At 44.1% G+C, this 23016-nt stretch overlaps 1 protein-coding gene across 1 annotated transcript; it reads right to left on the bottom strand.

Annotated features, from left to right (window-relative positions):
* Positions 1 to 2683: 2683 nt before the first annotated feature.
* On the bottom strand, positions 2684 to 18286 carry wnt7ab (wingless-type MMTV integration site family, member 7Ab). Its single transcript, XM_072696132.1, has 4 exons — positions 18216 to 18286; positions 15302 to 15528; positions 9297 to 9568; positions 2684 to 3166 (listed from the first exon to the last, which is right to left on the bottom strand). Exons 1-4 carry the CDS (start codon positions 18284 to 18286, stop codon positions 2684 to 2686), a joined length of 1053 nt encoding a protein of 350 aa, XP_072552233.1.
* Positions 18287 to 23016: the final 4730 nt, after the last annotated feature.

Raw genomic sequence — 23016 nt, 5'->3', positions numbered from 1 at the left:
GTGATCATTACATTTAAGAACTGTTGACAGGACACAGTAAATCAGCGGAATGCATATGCTTGATTTTAATGACACTACCATCTTCAGGTATAACCATGTAAATGTCGCCCATAATTCCATAAGTGTTGCATAACCAGGTTTAGAGGTGATGCAAAATTGAGGAGAAGAAAAAAAAACATATAAATAAAACATTCATATAAAAATACTCTTTCACAAAATATATTCTCTTACCAATTATTTTCAGTGTAAATTCCATTTGTCTGGGAATTGCACGATTCCAGGTCAAATTAAGCTTGATATCAGTAGTTTTCTTTTTTTTTCTCCACTATCCCACCATATGTGAATCTCCAGACTAGCAGCAAATAAAAGGGAAATTGCTCACGGAAAGCATGCCATTAGTAAAACTAGCACATTCTTACAAATACAGGCGCTACAAAGGGTCTAGGTTAATCGATGCCATAGAAAAAACACTTGTGGTGTCATAAAGAACCATTTTTGGTTCTATTATAGGTTTCAAGAAGGTTCTCGAGCAGCTAAAAGGTTCCTCACACTCATATCTCTCTTAAAAATGGTTAATGCGCCCATGGAGCTGGTACGACTTGGGCTGGAGTTCTGGGGGGGGTAGGTGAGATGAGTAAGGGGAAGATGGAAGGTGGTAGGTGAGAGTGAAGGGTATAAGGGCTGTGGAGAAGGAGTTGGGGCGTGGTCCATCTCCCAAAATTAATTTCCGTCATAATTCCACTTATGAACCCAAAAATGGTTCTGCTATGGCACTGCTTAGAAGAACCCTTTCTAGCACTTCTATTTTTAAGAGTGTAGACATGCAATGCTACAACAGGCCACCACTGCAGGATCCACTGCCTCTCAGTAAGCATTGTCAGGTTCCAGTGTGAATCTACTCTCAACATTTGAAGACATGCAAGACTCCACGACCAACCTCCTACCAACTATTTCGTACAGTAGGTCACCGTGGCATGACAGATGACAGTAGCTTGCTTAATAAATAAATAAAACGTTTAAGTTCTTTGAATGAATTGTCGGCGTCCCCGTCAAGGGAGGCTTATCGCGTAATGTCCCACATGTCAAGGTGCACACACCTATCATTATCAGTCTAACATCGATCAAGGGTGGAGAAAAGTCTAGTGCTTAGACACATTTCAGACAGCTCCAGACTCGCCCGAGCTGCGCCGACGCCGCGGGCCTAATAAGGTCAGCAGAGCCTGATGAAGACAGAGTGCTGATGAATCCAGGCTGGATTGGGCATTAGTAGGAATGGACACCATCGTGTCTGGCATGTTCAGAGCCACCGTCATTGTTTTTGTGGTGTTGTTTTTTTACATTACAGGGTCATTTTGAAGTCCTGGACTGGAGCTTGGCTAACCGACAGAATATACACAGTAGGGTCCAGCAGCTCCAGGTCCATGGTTGTATTGTCCATCGCTACTGTCATTGTAAAGACTGCTACATGCTTTCCGACTTGTGAAGTCCAGCAAGGCTATGGTGACCATTATTATTTGCAATTATATCCAGGTTTCTCCAAGAAGAACGTCCAGCTTTCTCAATCCAGAATATCCAATATTTCCAAGTCGTGTTAAATTCTGCTACATGCCTTCCTATGTGTAAAACACTGACCTCACTGAGTCCAGCAGGGCCACCATTAGTGTTTTGTCCAATTTAACAGTATGCTTAAAGTCTGCTAGATGCTTTTTCTAATGTAAAACATTGACCTTACTGAGTCCAGAAAGGCCAGAAAGGCCACTTTTACGTTTTGTCCCATTCTACAGTCTGTTTAGAGTCCACTAGATGCTTGTCTTAGTGTAAAGGATTGACCTCATTGAGTCCAGCAGGTCCAGAAACACCACTATCACTGTTGGCTTCCATTTCTATAGCCATTTGAACATCTGCTAGACACTTTTCCAGTGTAAAACACCACATTTCTAAGGACTACAGAACATTTCAAGTCCACTAGAGGTTTTACTTGGTGTAAAGCATTGGCCTCATTGAGTCCAGCAGGTCAAGAAAGTCTCCTTTTGCTGTTTGTGTCCTTTCTATAGCCATTTAAACATCTGCTAGACACTTTCCCAGTGTAAAGCACCACAATTCTAAGGTCCAGCAAGTGCAATGCGTCCAATTATCACTGCATTTTTAATATTTAGTAGTCAACTGTAAAGTCTGCTGGACATTTGTCCATTGTAAAACACTGTATCGATGCCGGGGACCTCATGAGACCAGAACGCCCTGGTAGGATGGACAGAATGGACCACGGTCAGTGTTGTTGTTGGTCACTTTTTTTGATTGCAAGTCATTTTAATGTCTACTGGATGCTTTCACCAATGGAAAGCACTGTAACAAGACCAGGGCTACTGTCGTTGTCTCTTCCTTGTCCTGCTGCTGGCCATTTATTCCAGTGTAGGGTCTAATACGGTCAGCAGAGTCCGTTCAGTTCAGCAATGGAAGACTTTTTGTCCCATTTTATAGTCATTTTCAAGTCTGCGGGACACTGTCTCCAGTGTACAGCACTGACGCTCATGGTTACATCCCTTAAGGAGGCATTGTGCAAAGAAGACAACAGCAATTACATCTCAAGTCAGGTCCTGGAACGCCGCAGGCAGCACAAAACATGCTGACAGCTTACTGTGCACTCACTGAACCACCACGCAGGGTGGGCGACCCGAGCAAACCCTCATTTACACGTATACACCTCTGTCCGCTCAGTGCAGGTGTTGCACTTGACGTAGCAGCACCAGAGGAACTTGCAGTTGCACTGCCACACTCGTGAGTACTGGTGCGTGTTGTATCCTCGGCCACAGCACATCAGGTCGCAGCCTCCTGCGTGGTGGGTCAGCGTCTTGTTGCAGACACGACCATGGGTGCCCACACTGCCCGTTATGGGGTCCGGCTCGCAGTAGCTGGGCGACTTCTCTATGTAGACCAGGTCCGTGTCCATGGGCTTGCGGTAGGAGAAGGGTTTTTTGATCTTGAGGAAGGTGGGCCGCTTGTTGCGGCTGGCTTTCACCGGCTCCACATGGACTGCTTGCGAGTACTTCTCTTTTAGGAGATAGCCCAGCTCGCGGAACTTGGGCAGCGTCGTCCAGCAGGTTTTGGTGGTGCACGAGCCGGACACGCCGTGGCACTTGCACTCCAGGCGCATGTTCCGCTCCAGGACCTGGACAGAGGGAGAGATTGTTTACAGTTCAGACTTCTTCGGTTTTAAAGTGGAGCTACAGGGCTAATCTACACTGTACTGACAAAAGTATTGGGACACCTGCTCATTCAAACATGTGTTTCTTCTGAAATCGAGGGTATTCAAACATTCAACAGTTGATCCTACTTTTGTTGAAGGTTTTCTACTAGATTTTGGAGGAGCATAGTTGTGAGGATTTAATTGCATTCTGCGTCAGTGAGGTCAGGATGTTGGATGATCGCCACCCCATCTCATCCCCGACTCTCAAACTCCCAAAAATATTAGATGGAGCACCATAGTCAGAACTGTTCTGGCAGCATAAGCGGGACCTGATACTTTCTGATACTTGATCTGATACTAGGATCGGATATCAGTCCCGATACTAACAAAAATGAGCTGGATCGGGTATCGGACAATTAGGCAGATCTATGGGACCGATTCATTCCCTGAACCCGATTCCCGCACTGCCGGTATTCTAGGCTTCATCAGACATGATACACAGATCATAGCAAACAGCAAGACCTAGCCTATCTAACCTGATCTCTATTAAACCTCAGCCACAGCTGGTCTATCATATATGGAGAATCGAGAAGGCAGGATCTGCTAGCTCCTATTTGGTCTCACAGACTCTGAATTTGAGTCAATCCTGATGCCTCAAGTATCGGATATTGATCGGTATCGGTTTCAGAACAGAAACGTCTAATTATTGCATCCCAAGTTTTAATGTTATGGCTGCTGATGGCTGATGACTTACTGTTATGTATACAAATGGACACTAGTATATTAGATAGTATATATACTATAGTATATATAGTATTGTGGTTGGTGTGGTGCAACAGGTAACACCACTACTGGCCAGGGAGCTCCCACACTATGTGGGAGACTGGGGTTCGATTCCCGGTCTGGGTGACTGGGTATGCTGCACTACATCAATAAGAGTCCTTGGGCAAGACTCCTAACACTATGTTGGCCCTCCTCTGTAATATGAGTAACTTTGTAAGTCGCTCTGGATAAGAGTTAAGAGCTAAATGTAAAGTAAGTAAAGTAAAGTAAATATAGTACTAGTATAGTATAGTAAAGATAGCTAAAAGCAGCAGCTGGAATCATCTTGAAGCCTGAATTGTAGCAAACCTCAGACACTAAACATGTCTCGGCCAATCGTCAGGCTTAGTTTTCAGGCTAGTGCCTCAGAAACTACACGCATACATACGAGTGCACACTAACAATGTAAAAAATGCTTAACGCTGGGGAAGATCTGCAATCTGACACTAAATCAAGATTAAGTGAATACCTCCCAACAATAACGAGGTGGCTCAAGGTGCCCCTAGAACTTATCTCCATGTCAGGAGAAGTTCACTTTCTCTAGTCCAGCTGTAGCGTGATGAATGAACGTAGTGTGACTGATGGAGTAACTCTGTCTATAGTGTACACACAAGCACAGATATCAGGTATCAGGCTATGTGTGTGTGGTTGTACCTCAACTTACACAAGGAGAACGGAGCAGGGTTGAGGAAAGGGCTCAATGGAGAAGATGGCTCAAATGAGCTACATTATATGTACAAATGTTTGTGGACGCCCCTCGATCCAAAGTTGAACCTATTGCTGATACAGATGTGCAAATGCACATACACACACAGCTTGTCTAATCCCTGTGGAGAAGTACTGTCAATAGAATAGGACTCTCTGGAGCAGATAAACATAAACACCATTGGGCTAGTGGGGTGTAAAGCCCCTCTAGCATTGAGCTGTGGAGTCGAACTGTGTTCTCTGGAATGATGGATAGTTGGTGCTCCATCCAATAGTAGAAAGCCTTATATATATATATATATATATATATATACATATATATATATCTCCTTGTGAATGAGCAGGTGTCCCGATACTTTTGTCCAAATGGTGTAGTAAGTATGTGCTCAAATATCATTTAACACGCCTGTTTATTTACATTTTTAATGGAGGCTTTTACCCCTCCAGCCCACGCTTGGCATTAGGCTTGGCATTTAAGCTGCTCCAGAGAGTCCTAATCTATTGGCAAGCTGTGTTTGTGTGCATTTGCACATCTCTGTCAGTGATAAGTGTGACTTAAAGTAGCTAAACGCATTCATTACAAGGGGTGTCCACAAACTTTTGGAAATTCAGTGCATCACGTTTTCCAGTGTGCTATCAGCCCAGTGATCTGTAAAGGCATTGGACACCCATGACTATATGCCAAACTAGCAGTTACAGCCTTCTACGTCTCAGGTAATGATGAGCATGCTCTGATAACGCATGACAGAGAAAGAGCTGTGGTGTACCTCGAAAAAATGTCCTTCTAAAAGTCATTCGGCAAAACAGGCCCTGCTGTATTGTCAGCCTCTCACAAAGTTCCTCTCTTTACCCGCACACCACCAATCAAATGGCCTTTTCGGAGTCACTTATCCGTTAACATCCCGGCGGCTAAAACTACCGACAGCCTTTGTTATCTCCTGTTTAGCGGTGGGCAACGATAGCTGGGATCTTACCCAATGTCATTACATTGGCCAGCATAAATTAAGATTCAGGAGGGGAGCCTTTCCAACAGAGGCCTCTTTTAGCAGCCTGGAGACAAAACGTACAGATAGAATGAACCTGGAAGCGTAGTCAGTACACTAAGAGGCAATTTTGCCATTTAGATAAGCCAGCGTGAATTCAACTATGCGCCAAGAGGGGGGAAAAAACGGCCGCTGTGAATCGGCCTGGGTGAGTGAGGGGACGGGTTTCCAGCCATGAATCGCCTCTCTGTGACAGAGAGTGGAACATGCCAGACACAAAGATGGAGACTTCTTTTCCTCCTCATTAAACCCAACTGGGAGCAGAGAGGGGGGTTATTCCGTGTCGCCCCGGCGGGGCAGAGCAGTTTTGAAGCCTTATGCAAAAGTTTGGGCACCCCGATCGTATTACATGCTTTATAATTTTACACCCTCTACAGGATGACGCAAAGCAGCTGTACTGATTAGTGGCTTAAATAGCAGCCTTCAGGGCAGTGGTGTCTCGCTGGCTGGAGTGCTGGGTTATTGATTATGTGGTTGCATGTTTGATGCCCAAGTTCCACTGGTTACATGAAAGCAATTCTTTGTGAAAGGTTTCATATTTTATACAAATGTATCATTTGTATATATATGCTTATTATATATATGAAAAGCAGGCTTGGAACCAGAAGGTTGTTGGTTCAATCCCCTAGACCAGCAGGATATGGGAGTGTTGAGAGAGAAGGAACAGCACTGGAACAGCACTGGTTCCACTGATTATATAGACAGGTATACTGTGGGCTAAAAATTAGAGAGGCAAGCTTAGGACCAGAAGGTTGTTGGTTTAATCCCCTGGACTGGCAAGGTGTGGGGGTGTTGAGAGAAAATGAACAGCACTGGTTCCACTGATTATATAGACAGGTATACTGTGGGCTAAAAATTAGAGAGGCGAGCTTAAGACCAGAAGGTTGCTGGTTCAATCAGCAATGTATTAATTCGTAACCCCTGTATCGTGATACATATTGTATTGCTAGGTTTTGCTAATGTCTGCAAGACAAGCAAGACATACAGCTACCATTTTTTGTTAATTAATCCTAATGCAGAAGCTATAATAAATGATTTGGTTATAGTTTTGGTTTAGCAGATGCTTATGGAGTTCCACAGGGTTCTATTTTGGGACCTATGGAACTGATATTAATGAAGACTAATATAGTTATAAGAGAGACAGAGCATGGCTTTAAATAAGCAAACCATATACCAGCTAATAAGCATTACAATCATTGTCAATAATGTAACGTGCTACATTGTGATGTTTTGATTGCTTGGTTGAACTGTTGTTAACTACAGGAGGCTTTACTTTCGGTAATTAAGTTATGAAAATGTGTTTTCCTGTCAATTCCAAGTCCCTTAAGTTGTCAGAAAGTAAAGCCAGCCTAAGGGTTCACTTGATCTGCTTATGACGAGAAGAATGCATGTTTTTCATACGCAGGCACGACAGAAGGCTTTTATCGGGACAATTTAGGCTGGAGATTTAGCCCAAGATATTAACTCGCACCACATCAAAGGCAGCTGGAGGTGGGGAGCACTTTCAGATGCAGGTGAAAGTGAAAAATGCATTTAATAGCGCCAGGCGCTTTGGGAAAGCGAGAAAAAAAGGAGTGCAAAACAAAAAACAGGGCGTCAAAGATGAAACATGTTACCTTTTTCACCAGTAGATGAAGAGATGTGGCCTATAGGGGATCGTGGTGTGAGTCAGTGGCGTAAACTGAGCAGAACATGGGGGAGCGAAGGCTTTTGTGCAGCTCCAGTGTGTTTGCCATTCTCTGATCTAGTTTGTAATCAAACTCTGCCACTTAAACTGCTCTTACCCCAAAAAGCTTCCCATTATTGCGCTGCCAGCTCAGTCTTGGCCTCAGCGCCAGCCTGTTGACGACCAGGCACCACCGTGCCAACTCGACTGACTCCCTCGGCCTCACTGACTTTCTTCTGATCCACTCACTGGAACCGATTTAGGTCAAAGCCATCATTTGGCCAATAACGGACAGTCCAATAAGAATAACGTAATGATAACTAATAGCACTGCACAGTGCAAAAGCTGTAATTATACAGTACATCTCTAGTTTTGTAGCTCCTGGCTTAACACACCTGTCTCAGTTCATTAAAAGTTCTATGAACGTATTCATGAAGCATGTATAACAGGGACAAAGCTTTTATTTGCCCAATAATAGACCGCCAAACATCAAAAACATACTAATTAGCTAGTAATGCTTCACAATACGGTAAGCTATAATGCTACAGCTACTGTTTTCTCTCAGTAGTTGTTAGTTTGGGGTCTTCTCTGATCTCACACAACCCAGTTTAGCTCATACAGGAGGTCAAAGCCATAATTGAGCCAGGAATACAAAGCAAAATCATAATAATGTACTAACGAGCTAATCCTAATCATCGTACAGTGAGCCATCATTATGGATCTCCAGGTTTTGGCTCAGTGGATCTCAGTTCTGGACAGCGGTGGGTTTGCCCTGACCACTAGATTTCTAAACAATGGAAAAAGCAAGTGTTCCTCTAGCACTGGTTTCATTTAGGCACTAAGGATCCATCCAAATAATAATAGTAATAATAATAATATGATAATTAACTAATAACGCTTGAGAGTAGAGTCCTTGGGTTTTCTCTAGCTTAATACCCGAACCCTAATTATTATTAATTATTAAAAATAATGGAATAAAAGCAGATTGTTCACTGATTGTAAGTAACAATAGGATTTTTGCATTATAATAGACAATCAGATAGTAATAGTGTTGTTTTTAGCAGTATAGTATTACACATATGGCTGTGGCCTACGGCTATGAGTGGCTTCCAATCCTGGACCTGGACCCAGTTTTGAGTTTTTCTGACCAAACACACCTGATTTAGTCCATAAAGCATGGAATAAAAGCTGCTTTCTATCACAGCTACTATTTTGCCAATAACCCACAGCCAAATAATAACTAATACCGCAGCAGGCCAGTAGGCCATTGTTCTATTTTCTAGCTCGGTGCATATCAGTCTCAGTTTTAGACAGTTTCGGGTTTTTCATGGTCTAATATATGGTCTATTCATCACTCATCATTTGGCCAGCTGTCCTGCATAGCCTGGGCTAACACAACCTGATTCAATAAACTTCAAGAAAAATAGCAAGAAATGTAATGGTTCAATGCAGGGTTCTTCAAGTTTGGTCCAGGAAGGCCAGTGTCCGGCAGGGTGAGTTCCTTGCTCTATTAAAAGTTGACTCAAACACTGGACACTGGGCCTCCAGGACTGGAACTGAAGAACCTTGTTCTAAAGGCTACTCTGGTTTGTATATTGTCATTGTCATGAAAACCTTGTAATTTTTCACTTTTTGACCTAATCTGACTCTGTAGCTCTTGATTTCATGATGATAAACTCTTCAGACCAAGTCTCTTGAGGGCCCCCTCCACCTAGCCAGTACCCCCCCCCCCCCACTGTGCCGTCCCTGTTATTTACCAATATTATTTCTAGCTGATCCACACCCAACACTGTACTGCATCCAAAAGCCACCAGTGTCCCTGTATGACAATTACAGATGTGTAATAGAAGCAGATGTTGCACCATCAGGGCCGTACCTTTCGTCCCACTTCGTTGTTGTGGAGGTTCATGAGTGTCCTGGCGCTCTGTTTGATTTCCCGGGCGTCCACGAACACTTTGGAGAAGCCGAGGCCGTAGCGGATGTCGGCCGAGCAGCCACCCCACTTCCAACCATCCCCTCGGCCGTAGAAGCCCTGTTTCTCCTTATCGCAGCTGCACTCACTCAGGTTACCCTGCGTACACGCTGCTGTGATGGCGTGGGCCACTCCTGCTGCGATGATGGCGTAGGTGAACGCGGCCTCTTTACTCCCTGAAACACAAACAGGCTGTTTTAATACACTACGTGGACAAAAGTATTGGGACACACTTCGTAATCATTGAATTCAGGTGTTTTATACAGTCACATTGCTACAGGTACAGCTGCAGTCGGCCTTTCTTACACACATCAGTGAAAGAATGGGAGGTTCTGAAGAGCTCACTGAACTCCAGCGTGGTTCTGTATGTAATAGGAGACACCGCTGCACCAACAACAACTACAACAAGTCAGCTGGTGAAATTTAGACCTTCCCTCCTAGATCTTCCTCCATCAGCTGTGAGTGGTGTTATTATTGAACAGTGGAAGAGTTTAGGAGGAACAGCTCACAGAGAGCAGCTCAGCCACCAAGTGTCTGTCAGACCACGTAAAGGTACAGAGCGGGGTCAGGGCCGAGGGCTGAGCTCAGAGCAGAGTGCAGAAAAGCCTCCAACTGACTCAGTAACTGCAGCAGAGCTCCAGACCTGCTGCTGCTGGTAGAGCTTAGAGCAAAGAGGGACCAGCTCCATATTAATAATGCCAATCCTGTAGGTGTTTTGCATAGGTGTCCCAATAATTCTGTCAATATAGTGCACCTACTGTGCATGTATTAGGAAGACCTCTACACCCACACCATTTATTTTTTTATTCAATCAACCAATCATGTGGCAGCATTGCACTGCATAACATCACAGCTAAGGGGCAGCAGCTTCAGGTAAGGAGGAAAAATGTAATCTCAGCATGGTGTGATTGTTGGTGTCAGAAGGGCTGGTTGAGTACGATGAATGAGGTCAACAGAGAACGGTCAGACTGGTTGGAGCTAACAGAAAGGCTACAGTAACTCAGATATCCACTCTGTACAACTATCGAGAGCAGAAAACCCACCACACCCCGTCCAACCTTGAGGAGGATGAGCTACAACAACAGCAGACCACATCAGGTTTCACATAGTGTTCCTAATAAAGTGCCTAGTGAGTGTATATATGGTAAACATTTGGGTTTGCCATGAATTTTATGTTAAGAAGGCCTTGCATTTGTATTGAGGTAATCCAGATCCTCTTATCCAGAGCGACTTACAAGGTCATTCGTATTACAGAGGTGGGCCAATGTAGTGTTAGGAGTCTTGCCCAAGGACTCTTATTGGTGTAGCGCAGCACCACAGTCACCCAGACAGGGAATCGAACCCCAGTTTCCTACATGGTGAGGTAGCTCACTGGCAGGTACCACAGTACTGCAATGGAACGAAGATCCAGCCCCAGTCTAATCACACACAGAGGGTTCGGAGGAGCTGTAGGAATGAATGAGAGCGAGGAAAGGCTATTGATCCGTGTATGGTGCGTTAGTGTTATCACAGAGGGAGTAAACACTTACATCCTGAGGTTATCGCACATCTACCTTTTCATAAATCATTTACACACGCTGGAGTGTTTGCATTATCGGCATATAGATACCAGCTAACTGGGATGCAGCGTTAAAGCTGATATGCGAGACAGCTCAAGTCCTAAATCATGAGCTTACCCTGATAAAGCACCTGCAGTCACTTCAGACTTTTCTGCAAAAATACTGGGGATGATGTACAAAGGCTGTGGGTATTATTCTCTTAACCCATTCTCTTGGTGTCTTTGACCAACTCTATGACCCTGTTGTAACAGCACTAATCTAACTTTTATTAATTATTTAAATATATAAATCATACTGCCGATGTCGCAGAAAAACAGTATCTCCAAAATGGCAACTTTACAGGAGAAGGGAAAAACCTTCGCAACTTTCAATGGAAGTGGATGTAAAAAGATTTAATTCCAAGTCAATTTGGAGCATTTCTATTGGTCCAATCATCATGAAATTCTGATACAATGTAAAGAACAACGGTCAGATTCACATAAGGTCAAAAAGTGAATCAGCCATAACATTAATACCGCCTGCCTAATATTGTCTAGATCCACCTTGCGCTGGCAAACTACAGGTGGTCTGTGGTAAGCTGTGAGATGGGACCTCCATGAGCATCATGACCCTGTCCCAATTCACTGGTTGTCCTTTTTTGGCGCACTTCTAGTAGGTACTGACCACTGACTGCATCCCGGGAGGAACACCCAGCAGGACCTGCCTGATGTTTTGGAGATGTTCTGACCCAGTCGTCTCAGATTCGTGTCTCAGATTCTCACGCTCGCCCACTTTTCCTGTTTTTAACACCTCCATCACCTTCAGGAACCTTCATGACTGTTTCTTCACCTGCTGCCTAACATGTAGATCCACCCCTTGACAGGAGCCACTGTGGAGGAAGATTATCAGAACTGTAGAGAGCTCACAGAGAGCAGCTCAGCGTCCACCGAGTGTCTGTCAGACCACGTAAAGTTACAGAGCGGGGTCAGGGCCGAGTGCTGAGCTCAGAGCAGAGAGCAGAAAAGCCTCCAACTGACTCAGTACCTGCAGCAGAGCTCCAGACCTGCTGCTGCTGGTAGAGCTTAGAGCAAAGGAGGACCAGCTCCATATTAATAATGCCTATGGGTTTAGAATGGGATGTCAGAAAAGCTCCTGTAGGTGTTTTGCATAGGTGTCCGAATAATTTTGTCAATAAAGTGCACCTACTGTGCGTGTATTAGGAAGACCTCTACACCCACACAATTTATTTAATCAACCAATCATGTGGCAGCATTGCACTGCATAACATCACAGATAAGGGGCGGCATGGTGTGATTGTTGGTGTCAGAAGGGCTGGTTGAGTATTGATGAACGAGGTCAACAGAGAATGGTCAGACTGGTTGGAGCTGACAGAAAGGCTACAGTAACGGCCATGCTACTGCCTCCTAAACTCCAATTTGCAGCAGTCCAGTTAAACTGGGGAGGAAAATACACTAATTTGTCCCCCCCCTTTTATTTTCAGCTAAATACCTTGTAACCCATACCCGTGGAAAGAGCATGCTAGCTGTAAATGCCAGGGACGCAGATAAGATGGCACAAAAAGATGTGAGTGGCTCTCTCAGGAGAGCACATTTAGGAAAGTGGAGTGATTAACACTGACACTTCTCCTCCTAACCTGGTCTGTTAAACCTGATCCAACTCAGGCCTGGCACGGCTGACGCTGGTCCAGCTTCACAAGGAGCGCTAAACGGGCCAGAGAACAACTCTGTCCGATTCGGATAGCATTGCTGGCAGGCAAAAACCTTGTATCTCTAAAATGGCAACTTCACAGGAGAAGAAAAAAAACCCTCTTCCCTAGTCAATGAACAGAGTTCACAGATTTGAAGTCATTTTGGAGCATTTCTATTGGTCCATTCATTGTGCAATTCTGACGCAATGTAAAGACCAATGACCAGATTCACAATGTGTCAAAAAAAGTGAATCAGCCATAACATTAGTACCACCTAATGCCTAATATTGTGTAGATCCACGTTGTGCTGTCTCAACAGATCTGAGAAATTTGTCCTTTCCTGGAGCAACTTTTGGTAGGTACTGACCACTGACTGCATACCGGGAGGAACACCCCACAAGACCTGCTGTTGATGTTTTGGAGATGTTCTGACCCAGTCGTCTCAGATTCGTGTCTCAGATTCTCACGCTTGCCCGTTTTACCTGCTTTTAACACCTCCATCACCTTCAGGAACCTTCATGACTGTTTCTTCACCTGCTGCCTAACATGTAGATCCACCCCTTGACAGGAGCCACTGTGGAGGAAGATAATCAGAACTGTAGAGAGCCTAATCTTATTCACCATCACTGAAGACCATTTCTGTCGGTCCATTCATCGTGATTGTAAAGGGAAGCTGATCTTTTACAAGGTTTTATCCTGTCAGCAACGAAATGCCCATCAGAGAAGGTTTAACAGACCTTTCTATTGGTCCATTCATCAATTTCAGCTTCAAATTATGTCAAAGTTATGTTTGTGTGCCACGTTTTACAGTAGATGTTGTCAGAAAGCTGCTTTACAGGTCTGCTAATTCTGAGTGTTTCTGACAGATACTACTACTACTACTACTCACCCAAAGGCTCAAATCATCATAAATATCATAAACAGAAATAAACATAGAACTAAAATGTGCTAGAGTTTCATACAAACTCTTTTCACAGCAAACTTCGCATGGTTTCTATGTTCTAAATGAACAAAAAAAAGTATTCGGACGCCTGCTTCTTTATCCTTTCTTCCAAAATCAAGGATATTAAAAAGATCTGATCTTGCTTTTGTTGGCGTAACTGTCTCTACTGTGCAGGGATGAAGACTTTCTACTAGATTTTGGAGGAGCATTGCTGTGAGGATTTGATTGCATTCAGTGAGAAGAGCGTTAGTGAGGTCAGGATGTTGGATGCTGATCACCACCCCACCTCATCATCCCCAGCGCAACCCAAAAGTACTGGATGGAGCTCCACCATCCATCATTCCAGAGAACACAGTTCTTCCACTGCTCCACAGCTCAATGCTGAGGGGGGCTTTATACCCCTCTCTAGCCCACGCCTGGCATTAGGTGGATTGGCATGGTGCCAATAGGTTCATGATTATCTCCTCCAGAGCGTCCTATTGTATTAGCAGTACTTCTCCACATGTGTGTGTGCATTTGCACATCTGTGTCAGCAATGGGAGCAACCAAGAGTATCTAAATGCTGCATTCATTTTACTCAATCAAATAGACGATCACATTAATGTTCGTTTACAGACGTAATGAGGAAGGTTCTGTAGCTCTTGCTACGTTTACTGAGCTCTGAATGGGGGGCTTGGGCGTGCACCTCCAGGTGCTTGCATGGCCGAGGGTAGCAAGCGCACGCTCGTATCATCCTGCAGACATCTCAGGCATGCGGGGACAGAAGTCTGAGCTGAGCCGGTCGATCACTTCCTCAACTTTTCAAGTCAGATTAACCTTTTGATTTGAATCAGATCAGACCTTTTGACAATGACCTCCAACACAGCAGTACTGCAGTTTAAATAAGCGGAGATTTGAACCTGATTAGGGCTGGATTCGCCTGTAAAAACACTCTCAGTCATAATACTCAGCAATACAATTACCACAAATTACCATATATCACTTCATTATACCACATTTAGTTCCGACCTCACGATGTGATTGGCTGAGAGCCATTCTATGAGAACCGATATCTCACAGTAGCAGCACCCGAAAACATCTCTGGAAGTAGGAGCTGTTAAAAAAAGAATGGACAAAAGTTTTCGGACAGCTACACACAGGAGCTTTTTTATGACGTCCCGTTTAAACGTCATAGGCTTTATTAATATGGAGCTGGTCCCCCTTAGCTGCTCTAAGCTCTACCAGCAGCAGCAGGTCTGGAGCTCTGCTGCAGGTACTGAGTCAGTTGGGGGCTTTTCTGCACTCTGCTCTGAGCTCAGGACTCGGCCCTGACCCCGCTCTGTAACTTTACGTGGTCTGACAGACACTCGGTGGCTGAGCTGCTCTCTGTGAGCTGTTCCTCCTAAACTCTTCCACTGTTCAATAATAACACCACTCACAGCTGATGGAGGAAGATCTAGGAGGGAGGAAATTTCACCAGATTGTTGTTGTTGGTGCAGCGGTGTCTCCTATTACATACAGAACCACGCTGGAGTTCAGTGAGCTCTTCAGAACCGACCATTCTTTCACTGATGTGTGTAAGAAAGACCGACTGCAGGGCTAGGGGTTTGATTTTACACACCTGTGGGGGTGGTCTACAGTCATTTAGAAACACTGCTGCATCTCCTCAAGTTGGATTCCCTATAAGCCCACTCAGCACAGCACTGGTTGCTAAGGTGTTTAGTAAGGTCATGTAACCTACCCACTTTCAGCTCCTTCCCAAACACGGTCCTTTCTCCCAGTGCAGAGCAGTTCCAGCGGCCGTGCTTAAACTGGAACTGGCACTCGTTGATGCCCATCTGTGCCCCCTCTCCGATCACAATGATGGCATCAGGACGGCTCTGGCAGATGATCCGCTGCCGGGGAGCCAGGCCGGGGATCTTATTGCAGATGATGCTCGCTCCCAGAGCTATGACCGAGGAGAACCCCCTAAAAAAGTGACCAGAGGGACAATCTGTAGTGTAAGCTTCAGCACAAAGGTGATGCACTACTACTATCATTCAAATAGACTAGATACACTATATGTCCAAATGTTTGTGGACACCCTTTCTATAAATGCACCCATTGCTGCCATTAGAATAGGACTCTCTGGAGCAGATGAACATGAACCTATTGGCACCATGCTGCCTAATGCCAGGCGTGGGCTAGTAGAGGGGTATAAAGCCCCCCAGCATTGAGGAGCTGTGGAGGAACTCTGGAATAATGGATGGTGGTGCTCCATCCAATAAAATTTTGGATGAGTTTGGGCTGAGGTGGGGTGGTGATCATCAAACATCCTGACCTCACTAATGCTTTTATGGCTGAATGCAATCAGATCCTCACAGCAATCCTCCTCCAAAATCTATAGGAAAGCCTTCTTCCCTGGACAGTAGAGACGGTGTATAAAAGGATACACTCTTTTTTAATACCCTTGATTTTGGAAGAATCAATGGCTGAGCAGGTGTCCCAATACTTCTGAAGATGCAACAAAGGGTTTCGTAAAATAGAAGAACCATAAAAAATAATGTGTGAAGAACCACAGAACCACAGAACCACAAATGGTTCTTTAATGGCATTCCTTAAAGGACCCTTTGTAGCAACCCTATTTTGAAGTATGTGTAGATACCTCCTCATCCTTGTTTCTTCTCAAATCAAGGGTATTAACAGACCATTAGTCCTGCAGTTTGCTGAAGAAACAACCTCTACTCTCAGAGAAGTCTTTTCCCCCAGATGTTGGAACATTGCTTTGAAGATTTGATTGCATTCAGCAAGTCACAAGAGCATTAGTGAGGTCAGGCCCACTTAAAAGTATTGGAAGGATGGAGCTCCATCACTCAAGAGAACACAGCTCCACAGCTCAATGCTGAGGGGCTTCATACCCCTCGAGGCCACACTCGGCTTGACTTGGGAGCTCCAGAGCGTCCCGTCTATTTCTGCTGGTCCCACATGAGTCTAACCACCAATTTGAGAAGGGAGAGCACCTCAAAATCAGCACTGAAGGTTTGGCATATAGTGTATTTTACTCATCTGGAGAAGATCACATCCCTTTTTTCAGTCTAGCATAAGAGAAGGTGCGAGTATTTCAGTGAACACACACACACTAGTGAACTAGGGGCAGTGAGCACACCAACACCCAGAGCGGTGGGCAGCCAACTCCAGTGTCCGGAGAGCAGAGAGGGTGAAGAGAGGGTCTTGCTCAAGGGCCCAACAGTGGCAGCTTTCCGAGCCCGGGTATCGAACCCACAACCCTGTCATCAATAGCCCAGAGCTCTAACCGCTAAGCCCCAAAATGTGTGTGTGTGTGTGCATGTCTGGCTAAGAGCAGAATTTGCCATGTTTGGGCTCTCTTGAGGACTTGCCTCCTAATTGCCCCTCAAATTGCCCCCTACTCCCTATGTAGTGCAGTCTTGAAACTAGGGCCACTAACCAGTGCACTAACAGGCTAAATCCGTTGATGGTTCGTTAGCCGCTAATCTCTATTGCAATATGGTTCCTCACATAGCATAAATCATAATAATAATAATAATAATAACAAACATGACGTCACTGCCATGCTAAAATCACAACTTTACAGGAGAGGGAAAAAAACGTCCCAACTTTCAATGGAAGTCAATGAAGAAAGATTCCACTGCAGGTCCATTTGGAGCATTCCTATTGGTCCGTTCATCGTGAAATTGGGACTCGACGTAAAGAAGCACATTTAGATTCGCGTGACGTCAAAAAGTGAAAAACGTCATGTTTTTGTATGTGCAGAATAGAACGCGCGCGCGCTCAAGCCCTTTGCAGCCCTTTGCAGCCCTGCGCGCCCTTAATTTGATGCAAAGCAACCGTCCTTACAGCATAATATCAAAATGCAAAGCATGCCTTGCTTCAATTCAGCCTATATTATATATTTATATAGTGTCAAATTCTATGCATCTCCTATAACCGCTAAACGTCTCTCTGGACGTCGACACGTGCAGAATTTACAGGCTTTCAGAAGACTTTACAGAAGCAGCTGGTTGACTTTAAGGTGGTGTTAAAGTGGCTAATTCTTCATATAGTGCAAATATTGCTATTTTTGCATGACATTTGAAGTTAATACTAGTTGCAAATGAGTGAAATGCAGGTTTACGTGGATTAAAATCTTCTTAAAATGCCTTTAAATTTGATATAAATGTGTGTAAAGTGATGCAGCTAGCTGTGCAGATGCCACTGCTGTTATCCAGACTGTGGACGGGTCAGGGCACCGTAAGGTGGGTGAAATGCAGGTAGCTGTGAGCTTCAGAAACACGCCAAAAAGTCCTAAAAGTGATGTTAAATAATACTTTTGCTGAATTATCTTCAAAAAGTCAAGAGGTAGACACGTTTAAGCTGGTTTGGGCTTCATGTTTTATCTGAAATTTGCTTTTGTTTGGACTTCAGCTGCTACTGTATGAATGCAGGTCTCCTCCTGCAGCCTTTCCTGAGGTGGCTCAGGCTGAGGTGGCTCAGGCTGAGGCTCACTGAAGCTTCAGAAGACTCCATTTCTACATCCATTTCTAAGAATTAAGATCTTTCTATATCTTCACTGTGATCTGAACGCTGGATCTAGTCCTATTTAAGCCCTATTTTGCTCAAAGTGGCTCAAAGTAAGAGGAGCACAGGCAGGAACTCACCCGATCTTCAGGTAGATGATTCCCACACACAGCAGAATTCGGAAAATCCAGCGACGAGTTCTTCTGCTCATGGTGGAAGCGTGTGTGTGTGGATGTTTCAGGCCAAAAGAAAACACAAAGTGTGTGTGAGAGTGTGTGTGTGTGGTGGCTACGTTGAGTCACTGAGCTTCCTGAGCTCCTTCAGGACGTAAACACACACGGCTGAGCTCGCATGGTGCCACTGGCTGAGGCTGGAGATGGACATCAAGCGCAGCGCACTGATCTCCAGCTGCCTCCCTGCCTGCCTGCCTCCCTGCCTGCCTGCCTGAGTGACTGCCTGCCTGCCTGACTGCCTGCCAGCTGTCTTCACTCCCAGCTCCTCTCAGCAGGGGCGTGGACTCGCACCAGCGCTCCAGCCCACTGGAATAACCAGCCCGGGTTTTGCCGGCGTCCCCAGGTGTGACACACCTGAGTCAGGTAAGCAGGTGCCCGGCTGCACAGTGCTGAATGTGTGCGGTGGTGGTGGGACGTGTGTATTATAAAGAGGACAGTGAGGTAAGAATGCTGTCAGAGGGTCTTCCTCGACCTGTGCACACACACACACACACACACACACACACACACCTGAGACAGGTAATCAGAGAGGTGTGTGTGAGCTGGAGTTATTATGGGATGCTGATGGATGCATTAGAGAGTGTTTGAATAGAAATAAGGACCAGCCCGGTTATCAGGTACTGGGCTGGACTGAATTCTGACGGGTGCAGCGGATTCTGGTGGAACAAAGTTGTGGCCTGGTCTATGATAAAGGACTGGACTGATTTCAATTCAGTTGAAATTCTATTCAGTTCAATTCAATTCGATTCAAAGCAATTGATAACACTAATAGGGGCTCAATGGACTCAATGGACTGGCTCAAGGTAGGCCCAAGAACTGGACCTAATTCATTTTAGTTCAATTCAACATAATTTGATTTGGACTGGACTGATTTCAATTCAGTTGAAATTCAGTTGAAATTTGATTCAGTTCAATTCGATTCAAAGCAATTGATAACACTAATAGGGGCTTGGGGAAAGGGTGGGGGCTTTTCCAATAGACTGGCTCAAGGTAGGCCCTAGAACTGGACCAAATTTATTTCAGTTAAATTCAACACAATTCAGTTTGGACTGGACTGATTTCAATTCAGTTTAATTTAGTTCAGTTAAAATCAATCAATAACACTGATAGCATTGGGAAATGGTGGAGAGCTTTTCCAATGGACTGGCTCAGGGTTGTTAAGAACTGGATGGTGGGACAAGGTTTTGGGCTGGCTTAAGGTTGCCAAGAATGGGACCCAATTCAGTTTGATTAAATTCAATTCAAATTCAAATCAATTGGAAATCTCGATATCCATTAAAGAGTGGCAGAAACAAAATGATATACCAACGTTACAAAAGACTTCAGCCCAATTCACTTCATTTGTAAATGCTGATAGGTTCATTTGAGAATGGTGGGACACACTTACAAACTGGCCCAAGGTTGCCAAGGTATGGACTTATTTCAATTCAATATAATTCAGTTCAGTTCAGTGCGTTTGAGAAAGCTGAGAGATCTGTTGGAGAATGATGGGACAAAGTTATGGACTGTCCCAAGGTTGACAAGGACTGGACTCATTAAAATCAATTCAGTTCAATCAATTCAGTTCAATCAATTCAGTTCAATTTAGCTCAATTCTGTTTAAATCAGTTCAGTTCATTTAAGAATGCTGATTGGTCCATTACAGAATGTTGGGACAAGGTTATGGGCTGGCCCGAGGTGCCTAAGAACTGGACTTAATTCAATTCAGTTCAGTTCAGTTCAATTCAATTCAGTTTAATTCAATTAAATTCAGTTCAGTCAGTGACACTGATCGGTGCATTTGAAAATGGTAGGGCAGAGTTATGGACTGTCCCAAGGTTGACAAGGACTGGACTCAATTCAATCAGTTCAATTCAGTTCAGTCAATTCAGTTCAATCAATTCAGTTCAATCAATTCAGTTCAATTCAGTGGATGTGAGGATACTGATTGGTGCATTAGAGATTGATGGAACAACACAATAGTCTGGTCCAAATTTGTCAAGGTCTAGAATTATTTCAGTTAAATTCAGTTCAATTCTGTTTAAATCAGTTCAGTTCAGTTCAGTTCATTTAAGAATGCTGATTGGTCCATTAGAGAATGTTGGGACAAGGTTATGGTCCAAGGTGCCTAAGAACTGGACTTAATTCAATTCATTTCAGTTCGATTCAATTCAATTCAATTCATTTCAATTCAGTCAGTGACACTGATCAATGCATTGGAAAATGGTAGGGCAGAGTTATGGACTGTCCCAAGGTTGACAAGGACTGAACTCAATTCAATCAGTTCAATTCTGTTTAAATCAGTTCAGTTCAATTTAGCTCAATTCTGTTTAAATCAGTTCAGTTCAGTTCATTTAAGAATGCTGATTGGTCTATCAGAGAATGTTGGGACAAGGTTATGGGCTGGCCCAAGGTGCCTAAGAACTGGACTTAATTCAATTCAGTTCAGTTTGATTAGATTCAATTCAATTCAATTCAATTCAGTTCAGTCAGTGACACTGATCGGTGCATTGAAAAATGGTAGGGCAGAGTTATGGACTGGCTCAGGATTGCCCCATGGTCTGGGCTTATTTCAGTTCAATTCAATTGGGAATCCTGATAGATGCATTAGAGAGTGGCAGAGCAAAATTAAGGACTGGCTCAATGTGACCAAGGACTGGATTGAAAACCTCAGTTCTGTGACTATATGTACTGAGCCCTCCCCACTATGGGGAGGGACTCCAGCTGTCCCACAATCCAAGTAGAAATGCTGTATTTCTGAGTGAAGCTTGCTCATAAATCAGAAGGAAAATGTATTATTTCCTATTAATGTTAATGTAAACACAACAACAGTGGCCTCACTATTCAGACACTTCTCTTAAAACTCATAAGAATCTTATTCTGGTAGAATCTAACATGTATGTTCTGTAGTTATTAGAGTAGGGACCTGACGTATGGACCACATACATACCCTGAGAGCTAAGATTTGCACTATGGCTTAAAATAAAGAACTACTGAGGGTGTCAGACTGGCGTCCTGGCAATTTACCAGCTCAAACACACCTGAGTCATCATTTAATGGACAGGACAGTCAAATTGTGGTGGACTCCAGGCCGCCATAGAGGTAGGTTTCACTGAGATGGTCAGTTGAGAACATAATTGCTGTTGTTGCTCCCCCTGCTGGCAGAAAAGGTCAATTGCTTGCTGTATTTATTTCTGTATGCTGAAGTGGCGCACGTTGAAGGCTCCTGAACATGTCATTTTTTAAACACCAGAATATTACATAACTTTAAAATGCAGACCATCAGATCAGTATCTGTATATGTATTTATAAGCAATGTTTATAGTGATAGTTTATACTGGCGTGTTATAAATCTCTTGATTTATGGCGCTATGGCAGTTATCGTAATCATGATCCACCCATCTATTGTCCTCCTTGCAGATAATTATCCTCGCAATTGTTTCCCCCTCATAGTTCTCATTATGGCCCTTCCTCACTGAAGGCCATGGGCTGGACAGGCCTTCGCTGAGGCTTGTGTGCTACAGCGAGTGCCTTCATCCTGTTGGGCGTTCTGTCAGGTTGCACTAAGGAGGCCAGAAGTTTTCATTAGAGGACCTTCCACCTCCTGCATGGTTGACTTCTAGGTCATAAACACAGTTGGCTTAAATTACAGCTTAAATTAGTCGTGTTTTACACTGGAACACATTTCTTAAAGGTTCCATATTTTCCATAAATTTACATATAGCACATGACTTAAAGGTACGGTAAGGAAAAACTGCAGATTACTACATACAGGCCCTTTAATGTTTTGCTCATGACATTCAATATATAGTTATAATATACAGTGCCCTCCCATGCTGCCAAAAAGCTCTCACCTATTAATGCACTGGCCTCTATGAAGGTGTTCTGTGGTGTCTGGCACCAAGACGTTAGCAGAAGATCCTCTCAGTCCTGTAAGCTGTGAGGTGGGACCTCCATGCATTGCATCAATCCCTTGGAGCATGTTTAGTAGGTACTGATTACTGCATACCACCTGCAAGACCTACCTGATGTTTTGGGGATGTTCTGACCCAGTCGTCTAGCCATCCCAATATTCGGCTCCTGTCTCAGAACACACTGAACACCTTCAGGAACTGACGGGACTGCTGTTCACCACATAATCAGTGGTGGCATCTGCCATCTTCTCCAGAGCGGCCTGCTGGGGCAGTAGCATCTCGATGGCAGACCTGGGATACAGGAGGGTGATAGCCAAGCTGGCATCCATGCTGGAGAAGTGTATGAACAAGGGGTATCGCAGGGCCTTCCTTCCTGCAGCCGTCAGACTCTACAACCAGCCAACACACACACACACACACACACACACACTCACAGAGGTTACATTACAATGTGCATTATTATTTTTTTCCATTTCCATGTGCAATTATCTGTAATACTGTCAGGCTTTTATTATTTATATTGTGTATATATTCTGCTAATTTATCTGCTTTTTTGTCTTGCTATCCCTTTGCTGATGTGGCACTGTGAATTTCCCCTCTGCAGGACTAATAAAGGATGATCAGTGATGATCTTATCAGTGTTATTGGCTTCAGTTGTTGATGGTTTTAATGTTATGGCTGATCTGTAAGATTCTCAAAAAATCATAAATAATAAATAATAATTTTCAGTTCTCACAAGTTAAAATAATAAATAAATAAAATAATAGATCCCCTAGGCCTGTAGGTTTGGATCAGTCCACTAGGTGTCAGCAACA

Source organism: Salminus brasiliensis, chromosome 14, assembly GCF_030463535.1.
Source record: "Salminus brasiliensis chromosome 14, fSalBra1.hap2, whole genome shotgun sequence".
In the NCBI taxonomy this organism is placed as follows: Eukaryota; Metazoa; Chordata; class Actinopteri; order Characiformes; family Bryconidae; genus Salminus; species Salminus brasiliensis.
This window is presented reverse-complemented; position numbering and strand designations above follow the sequence as displayed.